General features: G+C 43.4%; 1 protein-coding gene and 2 pseudogenes across 1 annotated transcript; all 3 read right to left on the reverse strand.

Moving 5' to 3' along the window:
• Positions 1 to 1,363: 1,363 nt before the first annotated feature.
• Positions 1,364 to 2,172, reverse strand: LOC143600716 (putative CCR4-associated factor 1 homolog 11 pseudogene; annotated as a pseudogene).
• A 182-nt stretch (positions 2,173 to 2,354) lies between these two features.
• On the reverse strand, positions 2,355 to 7,796 carry LOC143600718 (large ribosomal subunit protein bL12c-like). The gene is made up of 2 exons (XM_077078330.1): positions 7,485 to 7,796; positions 2,355 to 2,393 (listed from the first exon to the last, which is right to left on the reverse strand). Exons 1-2 carry the CDS (start codon positions 7,794 to 7,796, stop codon positions 2,355 to 2,357), a joined length of 351 nt encoding a protein of 116 aa, XP_076934445.1.
• Positions 7,797 to 16,352: 8,556 nt separating this feature from the next.
• Positions 16,353 to 17,342, reverse strand: LOC143600719 (carboxylesterase 20 pseudogene; annotated as a pseudogene).
• Between the last annotated feature and the right edge of the window lie 1,774 nt (positions 17,343 to 19,116).

Consider the following 19,116-nt stretch of genomic DNA (forward strand, 5'->3'; position numbering starts at 1 on the left):
GGTTAAAGACTTAAAGCCAGAGAAGTTTGGCTCATTTAGGCTTGTTGACGCCCACATACACACCAATCATAAAGATACTTTTGCTTTTATTAAGTTATCTAATAAGAATATAAAAAGGAATTTAATAAAGAGAAATTCCACGTCATTGACTCAATTTGTGTACACCACTTGATGCTCTAACCTTTATAAGTATTTTTTTTAAATAAAATAATCGGGTAAAAACTATTAAGGAATGTGAAAGCACCTCTCACCTAGGAACGTAACAATAACATCCCCCCATTCTTCTTTTAACCACCCCCCCCCCCCCCTCTTTTTTTTTTTTTTTTTGCATTCTCTCACTTAATCTTACCCATATGTGTAATGTGTTATATAAATCTTTTTTAGGAACGTTACAAGTTAATTAAATTTGAATTTGGATCATTTAACTAGACATGTTCATAGAAACTGATAGTGGCCGAGGATTTATATGGGCTGGCTTGTTAATTATAACAAATACATTCAATATAAACAAACATTTAGTATATTTCGGTTTGTAAAGTAACAAACACTTATTGGTTAACAGTGTAATAATGGTCTTCACTGTTTAAAAAATGTATCTACAAGACTACAACACACATATGTGAACGGTGAACCTTCCACATAGGAAACTAATCTTCCTATCAAACTTCTCAATAACGAACCTGGTGACCATTGTGACATATCCTTTAATACCAATTGGACCATCTCCAACGGGTTACAGCCCGTCATCCCCCTTGCCCGGTGCCACCTCAACGTGTCCGTCTTCCCCCTCTTGTGCAATGTTACACCCAAGTCATAGCTCACCTCTCCCCCTCACAATGATCACAATCTCTCTCATCTTGGCTACATGTGGCTCCCTGTCTATTTCATCCAACTCAGCTTGCTGAGTCTTATGGATTTGCTTGCTATGGGTATATGCACCATGCACAACCATATAAACTTTTAACTGACTTACAAATATATTATAAAAAATCAAATGTCTCCATGATACTCTACTAACATCAGCCTAAACCAATCAGCCAGAAAAGCCCAAAGCCAAAAGATGCCAATCTACTAAACAAACAAACAATGTTATAGTTTTCGTGAATTTGATTGTTACGGGTATAATTCTTATCTATATAAACTAGTAAAACATTTTACTTTCTAATGTTATAGATCAACCCAATCCAAGGTGTGTTCCTATTGAACAGCAAAAACACCAATTGCATATGTGCATTGTAAGTTTGTGTATAGTATACATATACCCAAATGAAATTGATATTAAAAAGCCCACAAATTTACATATGCTGATTGATTTGCTAACAAAGTAATAAGAACCCAAGGGTACTATCTATCATCTAACACCTCATACAACTTCTAACCCATACAGTACACCCGCATACTTCTCCGGTCCACCCGCACAACGCTCCCTAATCTTCGTAAACACATGCCACGTCAACAAGCTATCCGACCCGGCCTGGTGACACTTCCCAACCACCCGCTCCAGCCCAAGCATTTCACCCACCCGGTCCAACCCACCAAACAACCCGTCACAGTACCTCATCATATGCTTAACATCATACACTTTATCACCAAACAACGATCTCAACATCACAAGGAACAAATTCAAATCATCAGGCAAAACCTTCCCGGTCAAAACCTTAATCAAATAACCGAAATCATATGCGCTGTGAAACGTCACCCAGCTCACATCCTCATTACACACCAGCCCGGATGACATCATCAGCTCTCCAAACTTAACCGAATCGATCCCGAAAACACGATTCTTATCGAAATCAATCCCTTGCCGTCCCAACAAATCAATGGACTCCGAAGCATGCTGGTCAGTTTTGGGATCGAAGTCACTGAAATTGAACTCCCAGACGTAGCGCGTGTTGGGTTCGCCTAAATCGGGCAAGTTCCCGTTGGAATCGGTTAATGTGAGTCCGACCTGAATCAATTTCAAGACATCTGTATTCGACTTAAGGATCGAGTAGTGCTGGTAACAGTTGTGGTGACGGAAACCCACAACGACGACACCTGGGAACTCGAAACGTAAGGGAAGTCGTCTATTATGGATTCGATCAGACGGAACTCGGGTTGAAGGTTATGTGCCCACACGGAGCGAATCCTAATTGCTGGAGATGGTGACGAAGAAGAAATTATGGTCGGCATGGAAATGGTTGCTGGAGGTGAAGATCATGTGGATGTGTAGGTAATGGTGATTCATATGTTGTTTATTTATAAAAGTTTTAGTGGGTGGTCGAGTGTGAGTTGTGGGACCCAGTAAATGGGTAAAGTAAGATAATACGGAAAAGTATTGTAACTTTTTTGACTTGTATGTTAGCTGTTTTTTTTTAAGATCGGCAAATTTCATTAGCACAGCTAGCAAGAAGCTAGAAACCGAACAAAAGAAAACAAGATTATAACATAAACTTAAATCAACGAATTCAAACCTGAGAGCACAAGCCCATCATGTTCTGTTATGAGGAAAATATGTTGCCTAAATGCCCATTGTGATAAAAACTTATCGGAATCGAATTCAAACCTGAGAGCATGTTACCTCTTGCTCATATCTAGTTTGAACTAAAGCACATTAATAGTTGTACTTGACCGGTTTCTAAATAGTTTCTTAGGTTTGGATTTATTCAAAATTAAAAAATATAAGACACGCTAAATAGGGCGTAAATGAGGCAAATCGAGCCTGACTCACTTTGACCTACGAGACTCGACCTCTTTTCCTAAATCTTGAGTTAGGCTAGTGAATCGTTTTTCTAAGCTTCTGTTGGCTTGTTTATTATTTATTAACTAATTTATATAATTTTTTAATTATCTTTACATATTTTGAGAAGACGTGAGGCTAAGCTCGGCTTGGCCCGAGCTTGCATAGTAACATAAATGAGCCAAAGTTCGTCTCGAGCTTGGCTATGTAGTAATGTAGTGTAATAATAATACAAATAAGTTCAAAAAAGGTAAAACTTAATACGTAAGGCTTGTTAATGCTCAACAAGTCTAAACGAACTTTCATACAAGGCTCGAGCTTGTGATCGATAACTAAAGGAACTTTGAACGAGGCTCGAGCTCTTGCTCGATTACTAAAGGAGCTTTGAATGAGGCTCAAGCTTGATAACTAAAGGAGTTTTGACTGAGGCTCGAGCTCGTGCTCGATAACTAAAAGAGTGTTAACAATTAAACGACGGTCGGGCTTGCTGCTAGCTCGAAAAAGCTCGTCTCGCTTCGAGCTTTTTATCAATTCAAGCTTGAGAGCGGCTCGGCTCGTGTGCTTCCTCAGTTAAGTGACTATACGATCGGGTGGGTTTATATTTACATGAATATGTATATTTGTTTTATATTTAACGTATTTTTTTTATATTAACTTATTAACCTGCTTTCATACTCGACCTATTTGGGCTGGACTTATGTTATTTGGATTGGAGTCACATGATGTTTTCTTTTGTTGGAAATTCTATTAACACCGTATATTTTGGTACAATGACATATTAAAAACACATATTACTCTTGTTCTAGTGGTAGTTAGTCATGTTTATTTTATGGATAACTAAATATGTTCAGTATGTTAAGTGTATAACTACATATATTGTATATTTTATTTTCTTGAATCTGATTTAGATAGTGAAGAAACACTAACTGGACCCCGGGCAGATTACTGGTAACCTGGGGGTTAGATAGCTGTTTCCCACGAGGGGTTAGACCCTGAGAAGATGGTTCTTCTGATAACCTGCAAAACAGACACCGTGAGCTTGTCACTGAGAAGGGGGGGGGGGGGTTCCTCCTTGTGACCACCCTCCGGCGTGAGAATCAGACTAGATTGCTCTTTAAATATAAATGTATATTAAGAGATTGCTAGAGCAGATATCAGGTATATATGATGATACAAGATAAAATATGTTCCCATCCGATGGTCATACCATTTGTGGTATTTATAGCCGAAGATAGGTTTCCAAGGAGGTGTGGCCGGCTGCAACAGTGTTCCTGTTCCACCAACAGTGGCCTACGCACGTGCCCTGCTGGTAGTTGGTGGGTAGTCAGCGGCTGATAGTGACCAGGCCTGCTGTGTACTATTCCTTTTCCACCAACTGCCGGCTACGCACGTGGTATGGCAGTAGTTGGTGAGTAGGCAGCGGCTAATAGTGACACAGTACAGGAGCATGCTGCTCGCCATACTGTTGTCAATAAGCTGTCGTATCTTTAGTCAGATCTTTTTCCCATACCTCGTCAGGTACAGTACAGAAGATCTTCCTGTATCGTACGGACTGGCTTATTTGGGCGGGAGTATTCCCCCTCCCGCCCTTGTGCGGGGTAGTTCCCGGCTTCGCTCATTTCTTCAGGTGACACCGAGTGATTGAGAGCTAAGTGCCTTGTGCGTGTAGCCTTGCTGCGCGGGTGGCCTTCCCTGATGGCTTGTATCCGAGGCTGCGGGGACAGGCGGAGTCCTTCACCATTGGGAGGCATTTCCTGCGGGAACAGCTTGCGTACTGCGCGTAAGGACGTCACGTCTCTGAGCATGGTTGGTCCTGCGGATCCAGTTGGTTTCTGCGCAGACGTTCCTCTTCAAGGTGAGTCTTGCGGGTCCAACTGGGCTCTGCTGGGACCTACCTCTTCAAGTCCCCCCAGTCCAATGTTCTTCTCATGAGTGTTTAATAAAGTGAGGTGAACTTTTGGACTTAAGCAAAGGGTTTTGAAAAGGGTTTTTTAAGGTTTTCCATGGGGATTCCTCCCGCGGAAGTCCTTGTCACTTGCAGAAATTCCCGAGTTTCCTGCTTGGTCTTTGGGTATGATGCGGGTAGGTCTGTAACCTCCTCGCAAGTCAGGAGCGTTGAGTCCCACTTGTGTGGATTCTCCATGAGGTTTTGGTAGTTTTGAACATAGTGATCAATTATGTTAAAACCACCAATTCCATCCTGGAGCTTCAAACAACGTAGTTCTCGACGTTCCCGCTATGCGGGGATGTTATTTCCGTTTCCGCAAGCATTGCCCAGAAGATCCTTCTTGGTTTCAATTCCCAGCGGAGCGCTAGGTACGTGAAGGGTTTTGCCTTAACACTGTACCCGCGCTCGTCTTACGGTTACTTTACTTCCAAGGTATTCCTGGCGTCAATTCCCTGCGGGTGCTAGGTATGTGAAGGGTTTTGCCTTAACACTGTACCCGCACCCGTCTTATAGTTACTTGGTTGCCGAGGTATACTTGGCTTCAATTCCCTGAGGGTGCTAGGTATGTGAAGGGTTTTGCCTTAACACTGTACCCACATCCGTCTTACGGTTACTTGTTTGCCAATGTTTACTTGGCTTCAATTCCCTGCGGGTGCTAGGTATGTGAAAGGTTTTGCCTTAACACTGTACCCGCATCCGTCTTACGGTTACTTGTTTGCCAAGGTAAGGGGTATTTTCCCGCCTACTTTTTGATCTTTTTGAATTTTGAATTTTGAAATTCGAAGAGTTGGTGGAAAGAAGAACAGTCCAAAACTCTGAAACGTCGTGCGACGGTTTCTTCTGACTGTGTCAGATCGTGCAGGAAGTTATGGTGACGTGACAGTACATGGTCATTCCAGACGCTTTTTCAGGCGCGTGGGCGCGATTTTTCGGGCGCGTGGCCGCGAAATTAATGGTATGCGTCCTGTCAACAGGTGTTGCCAGCTTGCTTTTTGCCACGTGTCATAGTTTCATTGCACCTTCGTTTTCTCTCTCTTCCGCATTAATTTCATCGCATTAATTGCGATTAGTATATAAAGGGGTAGAGGGCTCTTTGTAATTCACACTTTCACTCTTCTCTTCATCTTCTTTGCGATTTCCGGCGAATACTCACCTTTTCAGGCAAGCATTCTCCCGAAATCGTTTTCTTCTTCTTTCACAAGATGTCTCGTGATCTCGAATCTGCAGTCGATGACAAGAGTACTGCTGGCGAGTGCCAGTGTGCTCTGCCTGGCGATCTGTATCGGTACGTCGTCAGGAAGTTCATGCTCGAGTCTCTCGAGCCTGAGTTTCCTGAACCCCACCAGACGGTGTACGATGCCCCCAGAGGCAAGATCGGGGTATATGCTGCATTCTTTGTGTATGGGAATCTTAGGTTCCCATTGACAAAGTTTGTTTACCGTGTCCTTGAGAGGCACGGTGTTCATTTGACCGAGTTGCACCCCATGGCGATCGCCAAGATTCGCCACTTCGAGTGGGTGTGCCGGATTTTGGGCATTGAGCCCTAAGTCGACCGCCTAATGACCTTCTATACTTGGAGGTGCATCCAGGGGTGGTACACGTTGACAACCCGGATTAAGGGTTTAAAGATCTGCGCGACCGAGCGCAGTCTTCGCTCGTGGAAGCGGGAGTTTTTCTTCATATCCGCTCGCGCCATCCCCATTGCCATGAAATTCAAGAACGGGCAAGCACTTCCCAGCCTTCACGCCTCAAACTACCAGGAGGCGGAATGGTTTGCGAAGATATCTCGGGTCCAATCTCTGGTTTACCGGTTTGCGGAGTCCGGGATGGTGATGCTGGGGATGAGCCGGGTGTGGAAGGCTGCCGATGCGCAAAAGATCCCAATCGTCCTCGAATACGGTTCGAACTCTGTTCCTTACGGTATGCTTTGTTTCTTTTTGTTGATTTTGAATTTCTTCTAACTTCTTTCCTATTTATTTCAGAGGGGAACGACTTGCAGTCGCTCCTGAACCCGCGGGAGGCTGACGGTCCCGCTCGGATGGGTACTCGTGCTCTGGACGAGAACGAGTTGCCCATCCTGGAACAAACGGCGGATCGGTTCGTGGAGGTCTATCCGCTAGGCCATGAGATCCTTAGCGCCCGTCGGCTAGGTAAGGCGCTCTTCGACCCTCGCCCCCTCAATGTTGAAACCTCTGCTGGAATTCCTCTAATCGTATGTTCTGATGAGGAATCCGCAGATGGTCCTCCGTTGGTGCGGAAGAAGAAGGCTGCCGGCGGGAAGGGGAAGGAGAAGGTGGCCTCCACAGCCGATCCACCGCCTCGGTCTGACTCGGAGACCGAGAGCGAAGAGGTGGCGGGGAATCCCGGTGGTGACAAGATCACCATTCCGGAGGCTGTGACAACTGTCACCGAAGAGCCCAGGATGACGACGGTGACCGGCGTGAAGAGGCCGGCTCCATCGGGTTCATCCCCGCCCGTCCGTACTTTCAGGCTCAAGAAAACCCGTAAGTACAACTTTAGCTTTTATCTTCATAGTTTGATATTGTTTAACGACAGAATTACAAATTTTGTCCTTTAAAAAAAGCCAAAAACCGGTTCGTGTCCTTTTCTAAGTTTCCTTGCAGGCGGTGTACTTTAAACTTTTTTTTCCTACAAGTTATGTCCTTTACGCTAACTGGGTTAGAAAAAGTCAGTTAAATACCCTCACGTGAGGCGCATGTGAGGGCATTTTTGTCTTTTCGCCTGTAATTTGTCTAATATATATTAAAATGATTCTCTCTCTCTCTTCCCATCTTCTCTCTCTCTCTCTCTCCACACCAACACCACCACATCCGGCACCATCTCCTGGAAACAAGCCGATGAGGCGGCGGTGACTCCGAGCTTGTCCTGAAGGTACTCGACCAGAGACTGTGCCTGAGCTAGGGTTAGGTTTGAGATGTCATCGCCCAGCTGGACGACTTTCTCCTCTGCCACGGCGGCGACTGGACGGAGGAATGTGGACCGGTGGGTGAGTTTGGGGCCGAATTCTAGGGTTTGTTTGGGGGAAAGACATTGAGTGGTGGTGGTGGCGCGTGGAGGATAAGAGAAGGCGCGTAGAGTCACCGTAGAGAGTGTGGAAGATGATGCCATTGAAGCAGAGTTTAGAGAGACTGAAGAAACGACAGGATAAGAGGATTGACAGGTTTGGTTGATTTTAGATGAAAGAAAATGAATGGGTTGGTCATTTTTCCGACCGGCAAGGAAGAAGAATCAACTATTTGTGGATATGTTGGGAAACCCAAACCCACCTTTTTTGTAACAGAGGTTGAAATTGAAATGAAGCAATTGATTAAGGTGAATAGGATTAAGGGGATTTGATGAAGGTGAATAAGAATCAGATAATGAAGGTGGTTATAGTTGGATGGTGCTGGTATGGTGGCGGCAGGTGGAGTGGACGGTGGTGGAGGTTTGCTCTAGAGAGAGTGAGAGAGAGTTGCGGTATGGTGGCAGTTGCAGGTGTTGGCTTTTGTGTAGTGGTGGTTGCGGTATGGTGGTGTGGTTGTTTCTGGTGGCCGGAATTTGTGACGGTGGCTGGCGGTGGCCGATTTAAGAAAGGTTGGTGTGTGGCGGTAGCTGTGGGTTTGGGCTTCATGGTGGCCGGAGTTTTGGAAAAGGATGGGTCGGGTTCAGGTGATAGGGATACGGGTTTTGGAAAAGGATGGGTCGGGTTCGGGTGATAGGGATCGTTTGCGGTGGCCGGAGTTTATGGTGGCCGGAGTTCATGGTGATGGTGGTGGCTTAGAGAGAAAGAAGAGAGAAAGGAGGGGAAACTTAACATTTTCTTTTTTTTTTTTTAATTTAAAGATACACTAAAATTACAATTATGCCCATCACATGTCTGGCACATGTCATACTTAACTGACTTTTTCTAACCCAGTTAGCGTAAAGGACAAAACTTGTAGGAAAAAAAAGTTTAAAGGACACCGCCTGCAAGGAAAGGACACGAACCGTAATTTGGCTTTTTTTAAAGGACAAAATTTGTAATTGGGCCTTGTTTAACACTTATCTTCTTTACGCAGGCGTGGATGTTGACGCATTCCAGGGTGGAGCGCAGAGTAGTACCTCCCCGCCAATGACGGTAGGCTTGGTCAGCCTACCTGAGGCGTCGACCCAGGCGCCTGCGCCTGCTTCCGCTGGTTCAGTTGCTCACTCCTTTGAGCCGACTGTTCCAGCTGAGATGACGTCACCGCCGGCTGTGAGTGCTATTTTTACAGCATCTTTCACCGAGCCGGCGGTTACTTTTGCTGCGGATTCCGCGGCGGCGACCGCGGCGGCTGCTACCATGCCCCCGCCATCGGCAATGACGGCCGATCCATCAGGTACGCATGGGGCTTCTCGCCAATCTCTGCCACCTTCCCATCTGCCTGACCTCTTGGATGGATTTCCGTTGGGTTCAGGTGTTGGGTTCGGCGGCTATCGGCCTGTAATTGACCCTACAGGTGCGTAGGGTTCTTTTGGCCCTTTTCATATATTTTTTCTTTATCATCTTTTCCTAACTGCTTTGTTTTTTGCAGTGTCGGATTCCAATGAAGTGTATGTTCCACGATGGAACATTCGCCGAGGAACAACCCTTCGTACCCCTGTGGAGTGCGTGGAATGGGCTCGTCACGCTGCTCCCAGTGGTGCGTTGGGGGAAGCCATGGCTAGCTACCAGGAGGGTAGGCTAACCAATGAGCTTCGGGTTCTCCTGGCCCGGATGCAGCCGCGTGTCGAGCTGCTTTGTCGTGAAAACGACAAGTTAAAAGCAGCTCGCCTTAAAGAAGTGGCTCAGGCGCGGGCTGTCCGGGAAGAGAACCAAAGGCTTTCCGCCGTAGCTGCGGAAAAGGAGAAGGCCTTCAAGGCCCTCGAGGTTGAAGTTCAGGCACGACTCGAGGCCCGTTCCAAGGCTGCCCAAGCTGTTAATGAACAGCTTCGGCTGGCCAAGGAAACTGCGAGGAACGCAACCGAGAGGGCCACCAAGGCTGAAGCTGTTGCTGAGCCTCTACGCGTGGAGAATGAAGAACTTAAAGCCAAATTAGAGGCTCTCCAGCAGGCTCATGATGCCTTGGCGATGGAAGACGCCAAAAAGCTCCAGGAGATCTTGGACCAGAGGGGGGTGCTTGACCATACTGAGCGGAAGCTAAAGGGCGTCGAAGAGGCTGCGGCTAAAGAAGTGTTGCTTGCCAACCTCAACAAGAGTGAAGCCGAACGCGCCCGTAACGAAGCTCAAGCTGCCCTCCAAGAAGCTCTGGTTGCCAAGGAATGGCTTCTTCGAGAAGCGTTGTCTCAGGTAAGCTTTTCTTGTCTTTACGCTTTTCTTTGTAAATAGAAAAGGTTTTGACACTTGTATATTTTCTTGTAGGTTGTGTATCGGGTCTTTGCTGAGACCTCTTACGATGATGCTATGAGCGCAGCCCTCAACGCTTCTCACGAGGATGGGGAAAAGGTCGGTTTCCTGCTTGGTCTAGGGTTCGTTGAGAAAGGCATCCCGCCTTCCAACTTCCCTTTGTACAATGTTGATACTGAAGCTGTTTACTACCAAGCAGTGAATCAGTACGCCGCCTTCCCGCATCCGGTGGTGGAGAAGGTGAATGAAGTTGCTGCTGCTGATGATGGGCTAGCTATCCTTAAGGCTTTCCTTGAACTGCCACGCTCTGACGGTGCTGGTCCAAGTGGAAGTGGCCCTGAAGCCTGATCCTGAAGATCCCTTCCCACTGCTAGGATAGATTTAGCTTGTATAGATTTATTTTCTTGTAGGCGGGTAGTTACCCGGCCATTCTTGTAATGAATCATTGTGAAATATAAATCTTTGTGCGGGTAAGACCGCTTCTTTTATTGGATTCCTTGCTTTATAAACGTTATATGACTTGCATACTTTAGTTTAAATTAGCAATTTTCCAAGTGTTTTAGAATAAGTTAACCTTTGAACGTGGTAGATAGGTGTGAAGTTTTGCTTCCTCTTCCGTGATTGTGCGGATAGGACCGTCACTTGCACGTAGTAGGATGGCTAAACTTTACCATCTGACCTGCGTGTAGGTTTTCATCTTTTGAGGATAAGTTAACCTTTGAACGTGGTAGATAATAGGTGTGAAGTTTTGCTTCCTCTTTCGTGATTGTGCGGGTAGGACCGTCACTTGCACTTAGTAGGATGGCTAAACTTTACCCATATCTGACCTGCGTGTAGGTTTTCCTCATCCTTTCTGAGGATAAGTTAACCTTTGAACGTGGTAGATAATAGGTGTGAAGTTTTGCTTCCTCTTTCGTGATTGTGCGGGTAGGACCGTCACTTGCACTTAGTAGGATGGCTAAACTTTACCCATATCTGACCTGCGTGTAGGTTTTCCTCATCCTTTCTGAGGATAAGTTAACCTTTGAACGTGGTAGATAATAGGTGTGAAGTTTTGCTTCCTCTTTCGTGATTATGCGGGTAGGACCGTCACTTGCACTTAGTAGGATGGCTAAACTTTACCCATATTTGACCTGCGTGAAGGTTTGTCGTTTTTTGGGTTTATGCGGGTTTTGCCGCCTTCCCCACGCAACGACTTCACGTAATTATGCGGTGAAAACCAGCATATCCGTGTTGAATAAATTAACCGTTCGATGCGCGGTTGTCAATAGATTAGTGTTCAGTTCCCTTTTTCATGATTCATGCGGATAGACCGGCACTTTCATTTAGTGGGATAACCGAACTTTTCCCCTTCAACTGACCTGCGTGAAGGTTTGTCGTTTTTTGGGTTTATGCGGGTTTTGCCGCCTTCCCCACGCAACGACTCACACTTATGTATGCGGTGAAAACCGGCATTAGTGTTGATAGTTCATAAAAATGTAAAATCATCAGCGTCAATGTTTTAAGGAGAATCGTTTCCATTAGAAGTGGCTCTTGGCCTTTTCTTTACAAATTTGGAATTGATTTACATGCAAACTGTGTAAATGAGCTCCCTTCCATGTTGTTGGGATGGGAGTGCCATCGAGCCGATACGCACCTGGTTCGGGATCTCGTTCTTTACGCAGCATGTAGTCTCCACATTGAAGCTGGAATTTTATTCGTGTTTTCCCCGGCTGGGGTTCTACACGCATCAGCCTACTCAGCGTTCATTGCGCCACGAGGTGCGCGAGCGTCCCATCTCTGACGAATGCTTTGACCATGTCCTTTACGTCTATGCATTCTTCAGTGTTGTGGCCTTTTGTCCTGTGAAAGTCACAGTATTTGCTCCTATCAGCATTGTGACGATGTCGGATTATTTGAGGCTTTGGCCATGGGAGCTCCTCGGTGGCAAATATCTCGGTGACGCTTTTGGTGAGCGGCGTCCATCTATTCTTATTTGGCTGTACGTTATCCCTTCCGCCTAACCGATTTTGCAAGCCGGATGAGGTGTCAAAGTTTACCCTTGACTGCCAAATGCCTAGCTTTCGTTTTTTGTTTAATCGGGCGGTAAGGACGTTGTCTTCCCTTGTTTTCTGGGTGTAGAGGTTTGTGCTCTGTGGGAGATCTCTACCCAGTTGCTTCTCCGTTTCCGCAAAGCGTTTTGCTGCTGTCATGATGGCATCCCATGTGGATGGCATGCCATCTTTACCCGTTAAGGTGCGGATGAGCTCTGGGTCGTTCGCGCCCTGAATAAAGGCAGCGCGAACAAGATCTTCGCTAATGTTACCCAGACTTAGTTTCTTCGAATTGAAGCGAGTTATGAAGTCTAGCAAAGATTCATCTTTTTCTCGAATGCACTTGAGGATTGTCCATTGCTCCTCGGTATACTTTCTTTGCTGGCTGAAGTGTTGGCTAAACTTCTGTTGGAAGTCTGCCCAGTCGTAGATGTGGTTGACCGGTAGACGATCGAACCACGCTCTAGCAGCCCCGACCAGTGTCATTTGGAACATGTAACACCATGTAGGTTCCGTCCAACTACTGACGGTTGCCCCCGCTATGAATCTGTTCAAATGATCATCTGGGTCGGATATACCATCATATGTGCCTATGCTGGACATTTGTTTGGCACTTTTTGGGGCGATTGCTTCTGCAATGTCCCTTGCAAATTTGGACGTTCCCGCATTTGCAACGTTTGGTCTGAATGTTTTGGAGAAGTCTCGTGGACTTCCACCTGTGCTTTTTGGTTTGAAGGCTTGTCCAAAATGCCTTCTCGGTTGGGAATCCGTTTCCTTACGCTTCCCTTTTGCCCTATGGCGAGGGTTCGCGTCGGAGTCGGATTCCTCCGAGTCATCCAAGTAATCTTCGAATTTGTCAGCCTGTTGGACGGAACGCAAGCGTTCGTCCAACTCAGCTTGGAATTCCCTCTGACGTGCCTCCGCCCATGCCTTAACTTCATCGAGTGTTTGGCGGGGGCAGTCTTGTTCGTTTCTCTAACTGGGTATCGGTGAATCCCAGTGAGCGATTATTTACTGCACTTGCCCCCGCTTGGGTAGCTGGGGTAGTGTTCGTAAAATTTACTTCACTTGCCCCGGCTTGGGTAGCCGGGGTAGTGTTTGTAAAAACTGTGTTGCCGGTATTCCCCCCAGTAGCTGGGGTTGTGGTTACCGGAGTTTCTTTAACCATCTTAGAAGTTTGAAAAAACTGGAGAAAAATGTTCTAGCTTTATGCACGGATGGCGCCAATGAAGAAACACTAACTGGACCCCGGGCAGATTACTGGTAACCTGGGGGTTAGATAGCTGTTTCCCACGAGGGGTTAGACCCTGAGAAGATGGTTCTTCTGATAACCTGCAAAACAGACACCGTGAGCTTGTCACTGAGAAGGGGGGGTTCCTCCTTGTGACCACCCTCCGGCATGAGAATCAGACTAGATTGCTCTTTAAATATAAATGTATATTAAGAGATTGCTAGAGCAGATATCAGGTATATATGATGATACAAGATAAAATATGTTCCCATCCGATGGTCATACCATTTGTGGTATTTATAGCCGAAGATAGGTTTCCAAGGAGGTGTGGCCGGCTGCAACAGTGTTCCTGTTCCACCAACAGTGACCTACTCACGTGCCCTGCTGGTAGTTGGTGGGTAGGCAGCGGCTGATAGTGACCAGGCCTGCTGTGTACTATTCCTTTTCCACCAACTGCCGGCTACGCACGTGGTATGGCAGTAGTTGGTGAGTAGGCAGCGGCTAATAGTGACACAGTACAGGAGCATGCTGCTCGCCATACTGTTGTCAATAAGCTGTCGTATCTTTAGTCAGATCTTTTTCCCATACCTCGTCAGGTACAGTACAGAAGATCTTCCTGTATCGTACGGACTGGCTTATTTGGGCGGGAGTATTCCCCCTCCCGCCCTTGTGCGGGGTAGTTCCCGGCTTCGCTCATTTCTTCAGGTGACACCGAGTGATTGAGAGCTAAGTGCCTTGTGCGTGTAGCCTTGCTGCGCGGGTGGCCTTCCCTGATGGCTTGTATCCGAGGCTGCGGGGACAGGCGGAGTCCTTCACCATTGGGAGGCATTTCCTGCGGGAACAGCTTGCGTACTGCGCGTAAGGACGTCACGTCTCTGAGCATGGTTGGTCCTGCGGATCCAGTTGGTTTCTGCGCAGACGTTCCTCTTCAAGGTGAGTCTTGCGGGGTCCAACTGGGCTCTGCTGGGACCTACCTCTTCAGATAGTTAAACAACCCAAAATTTCTCGTCTTTCCTTTATCATATTCCAGATAGTTAACCTTTGGTTTGTTGAGGGTTAACCATAAAATCAAACTTCAAAAAAGTTATGGGTTGATTATATAACAATGGAAAAGGCTTAATAATCAATTTCTTTCTATAACAATTTTTGATATTAAATAATCAATTTTTTTATAAACAAACATAAATGAACTTTTACAAACATCTGATAAATGCATTTACACTTGTTTATTTAATAACACAAACAAAAAATTAAGTTATGTTATTGTTTTATTCCATAAACAAACTTCTCATCAAACAACTTAGTGAATGTTTGGTTTATTTACATCCGGAAAGTTGGTTTGTACATCAAAAGTTATTTTAAACATTAAATTTCATAATAAAATTTACAACCCATACAATCATATTAAGGATTTTTTTTTAAATATTTTTTGTACAACTCACTTCTCTTCTTTTAAAAAAAGAAAAAATGCAAAATTGTACTCTAGGTTTCTTTATTTAAGGTAACGTGCTTCCTTTTCAAGGAGGAAAAAGTAATATCATTTTTATGTTTGCATTGCTCTTCAATAGTTTAATGTCTATTAAAACAACGTACATGGTACACCACTCGTTAATTATTAATGTCTATTAAAGCGTCTTATAATTATGATCATAAGAAACGACGACTTTCTTATATTTATGCTACCGCACTCTTCAAATTTGAAGAATTGTGTTGGCTCACTCTGACCAGACTATGTTGTCTTAACTGGGCTCACTCTAACTTTCAGAGTTCGGTTTGGGCGTTCCACCGAAAAACAATATTGCTGGATAGAGGCGGGCAAATAAACCGGTTAACCGAACCGACACGAAATTCGAATCAAAACCGAACTGCTTTGAAACTGATTGTGTAACCGGTTTGGAACCGATTGAAACCGTAGGTTCGGAATCGGTTTCTCCACCACAACCGGTTCCAAACCGGTTAACCGAACCAAAACCGGTTAAAACCCGACCGAGCGATCAAAACCCGAACCACAACCGATCGTAATATGGTAAAAACCCGTTTCAACACGAACCGAAACCGATCATAAACCGATTTTAACTTTCGTTTACCAAACCGAACCTATTTTAACCCAAACCGGTTTTAAGTTTTAAACTGTTTGCGCACCTCTACCGTCAGCTGCCACTTGACAGTCGTTGTGCCACCACAAGAGCAGAACTCTCTGGCGTAACACACGAAGGGACGAAAAATCGGGTGGACTCGGGTTCAAACCGACAACCTTTGTACAATGCTTAGCCCAAATTTTTCATTGTCAATATCCACCCAAAATGACACAATTAAATAAGAATCAAACTTGAGTCTCTATTAAAAAAACTCAAACCTCCAATCACAAGTGAGAATCGATCTTGTGATCCATGGCAAACGACCTTATTATCAACATTTATGATGTGCGGTAATTATTACTAATAAGTATAATACACAAGTTTGGTGTCGCAAAGTTCCCATTGGGCCACTTTGCGGCACCTTATTGGTCCATGACAATTTTATGGTACAAGTATCGTAATGAATGTAACGAAAACAAACTGAATACCAATTTTATTTTTTAGTTACGGTACCGTTATGAATGTGATGAAAACCGACCGAATTCACGTCGACTTATCACCTCAACGTCCGGAACCAACAATGCTTGTGTTTTGTCACCATCTGGGTTTTACCACACTGCTCGACGCAACACGTCGGGTAATACTACTAGTTTAAAATAATTTAAATATGATCACCAGCTAGTTACACGTGATTTTGATCCTTACATTAAATATTGTCTGAGTCAAACCTAGACAGGTGGCCGGGATCGATTAATCAATATTTATACGTAAGTAACGTAACCCCATTCCATATTTTTAATTTGAGCTTCAAATATATATTATTAAATATGTAAAAATACAACCTTACAATGATTCTTTTAAACAACTCAAGAACTATGTCTTGATTTACAAATAACACACCAACTTGCACTTGCAAATGACAATAAGTACATGCTACAACTGATAAACATGATTGATCAACTCATTTGGTATCATTAATTACCTACTTGTTAACTTCTCAAGTTTTTTAACATTAATTGAAGACATGAAACGCGATATCTCCTTGTACAACTCTTTGGCTTTGGCTTTGTCAAAATATTCAATCCCGTGTTCACCGTCACTGTAGAAACAAGTGCACTCTATACCTCTTAACTCTAAAGTCTTTGCAAGCTTAACCTGACGATCTATTATCAAATCCTCGTCACGAATGGCCATCATCACCGGCCAACCAGCGTCTTTGATCCGACTGATATCATCGTCAAGTTTACCCATCATCAAGTTGCAATACTCATGGTCACGGCTTGCACCGACAGGGAGAGCGAAATCCCACATCGTATCGCTTAAAGATAACGAAAAATTAGAGCCGGTGGTCGCCAGTCTGATATCTGATTCCGTCCTTTCCAGTCCTCCCATGAAAATGTTGTGAAAGATCAAACCTTTAATATTCAAGGGTTCAAGATCCATAAGCTGTTGGGATACACGTAACGCTGTGTGATAGACTATGTTTGCACCAGCACTAGTTCACATTAGGTAGCAATTGGACAAGTCAGCGAACTTGGTCAGCCATGGATCTTGGGTTGACTTAATCCAATGCAAAGCCTCCACCCCGTCGTCGTAGGCAGCTGGAAGGCGGTGCTCCGGTGCGTTTCGGTAGCCTACATTGACCACCACAGCCTGGAGGTGCGCGGCAAGTTGATCACAGAACTCGTGTACCATGGTATTATTTGCAGTCGTGAAAATAAAGCCACCGCCACGGTAGTAAACAACTAGGGGGGAGCTTTTCCTCCTGTGTTTCTTTTGGAATATGAATTCGACAGCTGGTTTTGTTAATATCATTGATGGTTACATCTTTAGAGATGGCAGGAGTGTTGGGATCCAGGTCTGGTGTAGGAAGGCAATTGGGAAGGATATGAGACGAGTGTATGAACCATCGTCATTAGTTATAACGTAGGTTGGGTTTTCACCGGCTAGTAAGGTTTGATCAGACATTGATCCGGACTACTATTGAGAATGAAGATGAATGGGACGATAAGGTGTAGGACAGAGACCAATCACTTGGCTTAAATAACCACTGAATAGATAAAACGTCTCATATTATATGTATATGTATATGTATATTATTATTTCAAAGAGTGTCACACTATTGCCAACTACCAACCCATCACACCAATTATTAATTTTGTTTTACATAATTATTTGTTTAATCTTTCATTATTTTGCATGTGGGTTTTCTCTGTCTAATAATCATGCATACTATTCAATTATCTAAACCATGTAATTAATTATAAATATATGATTTAAATCCATTTATCTATAGGTTTTTTTATATATTGTTATATAACTTTATAAATTATAAATATATAATTTAAATCTATCAATTTATTTTTTCGCTTAATTTAGTAAACTATATAAACTAATGGTAATACATTAGTTTCAAAAAAAAAAAAGAGTTATGGATGAAAAATTTTTAGGTTGGTTCTATATTAAAACAGGCATAATATTAATATCGTGGTCGAATTATGGTAGCCCGTTTGTTGCCGTGTTGATTAAAGGCGTTTCTAGGGCGTGGCCTGTACTGACCGCATGTTAATACTATTAGCCAGTTGAAATATGGGTAAAGAAACCATAGTACCTAAAGTTTCATACACGATTCTTTACAAATATATTAGTATCTATAAACTAGATTGGTATCTATAAACTAATGTATATATAAACTAATGTATTAGTATATATAAACTAATGGTATCAGAGCCATGGTGGTTAACTGGTATCATTGGGGAAATTCAACACTTGAAATTAAATTTATGAATATCCTAAAAGATAAAGATACTGTTAAAAACAGTATTGAGGAAGAGTATGATATCCCTCATAATTTAGATTTATTAAATAAATAGACAATTCCAAAGGTTGATTATAAACTAGTTTATAAACTAGGAACATTTGAAAGAATTGGTTTAAAACAGGTAGTAAAAACTACTGAAGAAACGATTTCTCTTAATAAAGAAGATATGATAATAAAACTCCTTAATAACAGAGATTTAAAAAAATATAAAAAAGATAAATATAAATTTATACATATAGGTTTGGTTCAAATTGCTTTCAAACCACTGACCCTTGAAGGGTTACCAGAAAGCTTCATAGCAGCTTTAAAGGATGGTAGAAATTTAAACTGGAAACAATCCCTAGTAGGAATAATTCAATCTAGCCTGGCACATGGTCCAGTCTATTTTAACGTATATCCTAATCTACAATTATCACTATCTGATGTTAATATTACAGATGCTCTCACTTTAAATGTCAAAACCCATGGATATAATTATGCTCCAGGGTCAGAAGTGATGTGTATTTGCTATAGAATATATTACAAACCGTTATTTACTTTGAATCCCCATTGTAGGATGGTTGATAAACCATTAAATGAAACAATAGTTATAGAAACTAATTTTGGAAAATCTAATATTACAACCAGAAGAAAAATAAAATGGGAAGAAATAAATTTTCCAGAAAATTGGGTAATTAATAATTGTACTCCTTCACAACAGTATGTAGATAATAATCCATTAGAAATAATACAAACAAATGAAGGATCTATCCAAATACAATTTGAAAAAATAAATCCTAGAATAACTAGATCTTTGTCTTCGAAAGCTTCGTCTCAACATATATCCCCTCTTGAATATACTGTAAGAAGTCCATCTAGAGCTTCTACTTCTCAAATCAGAGAAGAAATTCCTGACAGGAAAATAGAGGAATTAAGAATAAA

This window comes from Bidens hawaiensis, unplaced genomic scaffold (assembly GCF_021521415.1).
Source record: "Bidens hawaiensis isolate Kalapana, Puna unplaced genomic scaffold, B.hawaiensis_p1.1 tig00054828_1, whole genome shotgun sequence".
NCBI classification, from domain to species: Eukaryota; Viridiplantae; Streptophyta; class Magnoliopsida; order Asterales; family Asteraceae; genus Bidens; species Bidens hawaiensis.

Coding starts and splice junctions, on each gene's coding strand:
- LOC143600718 (XM_077078330.1), bottom strand. CDS start 7,796: ATGGCATCATCTTCCACACTCTCTACGGTGACTCTACGCGCCTTCTCT. Junction 2,394..7,484: donor TGCCGGATGTGGTGGTGTTG/GTGTGGAGAGAG, acceptor TTCGGTTTCTAG/CTTCTTGCTAGCTGTGCTAA.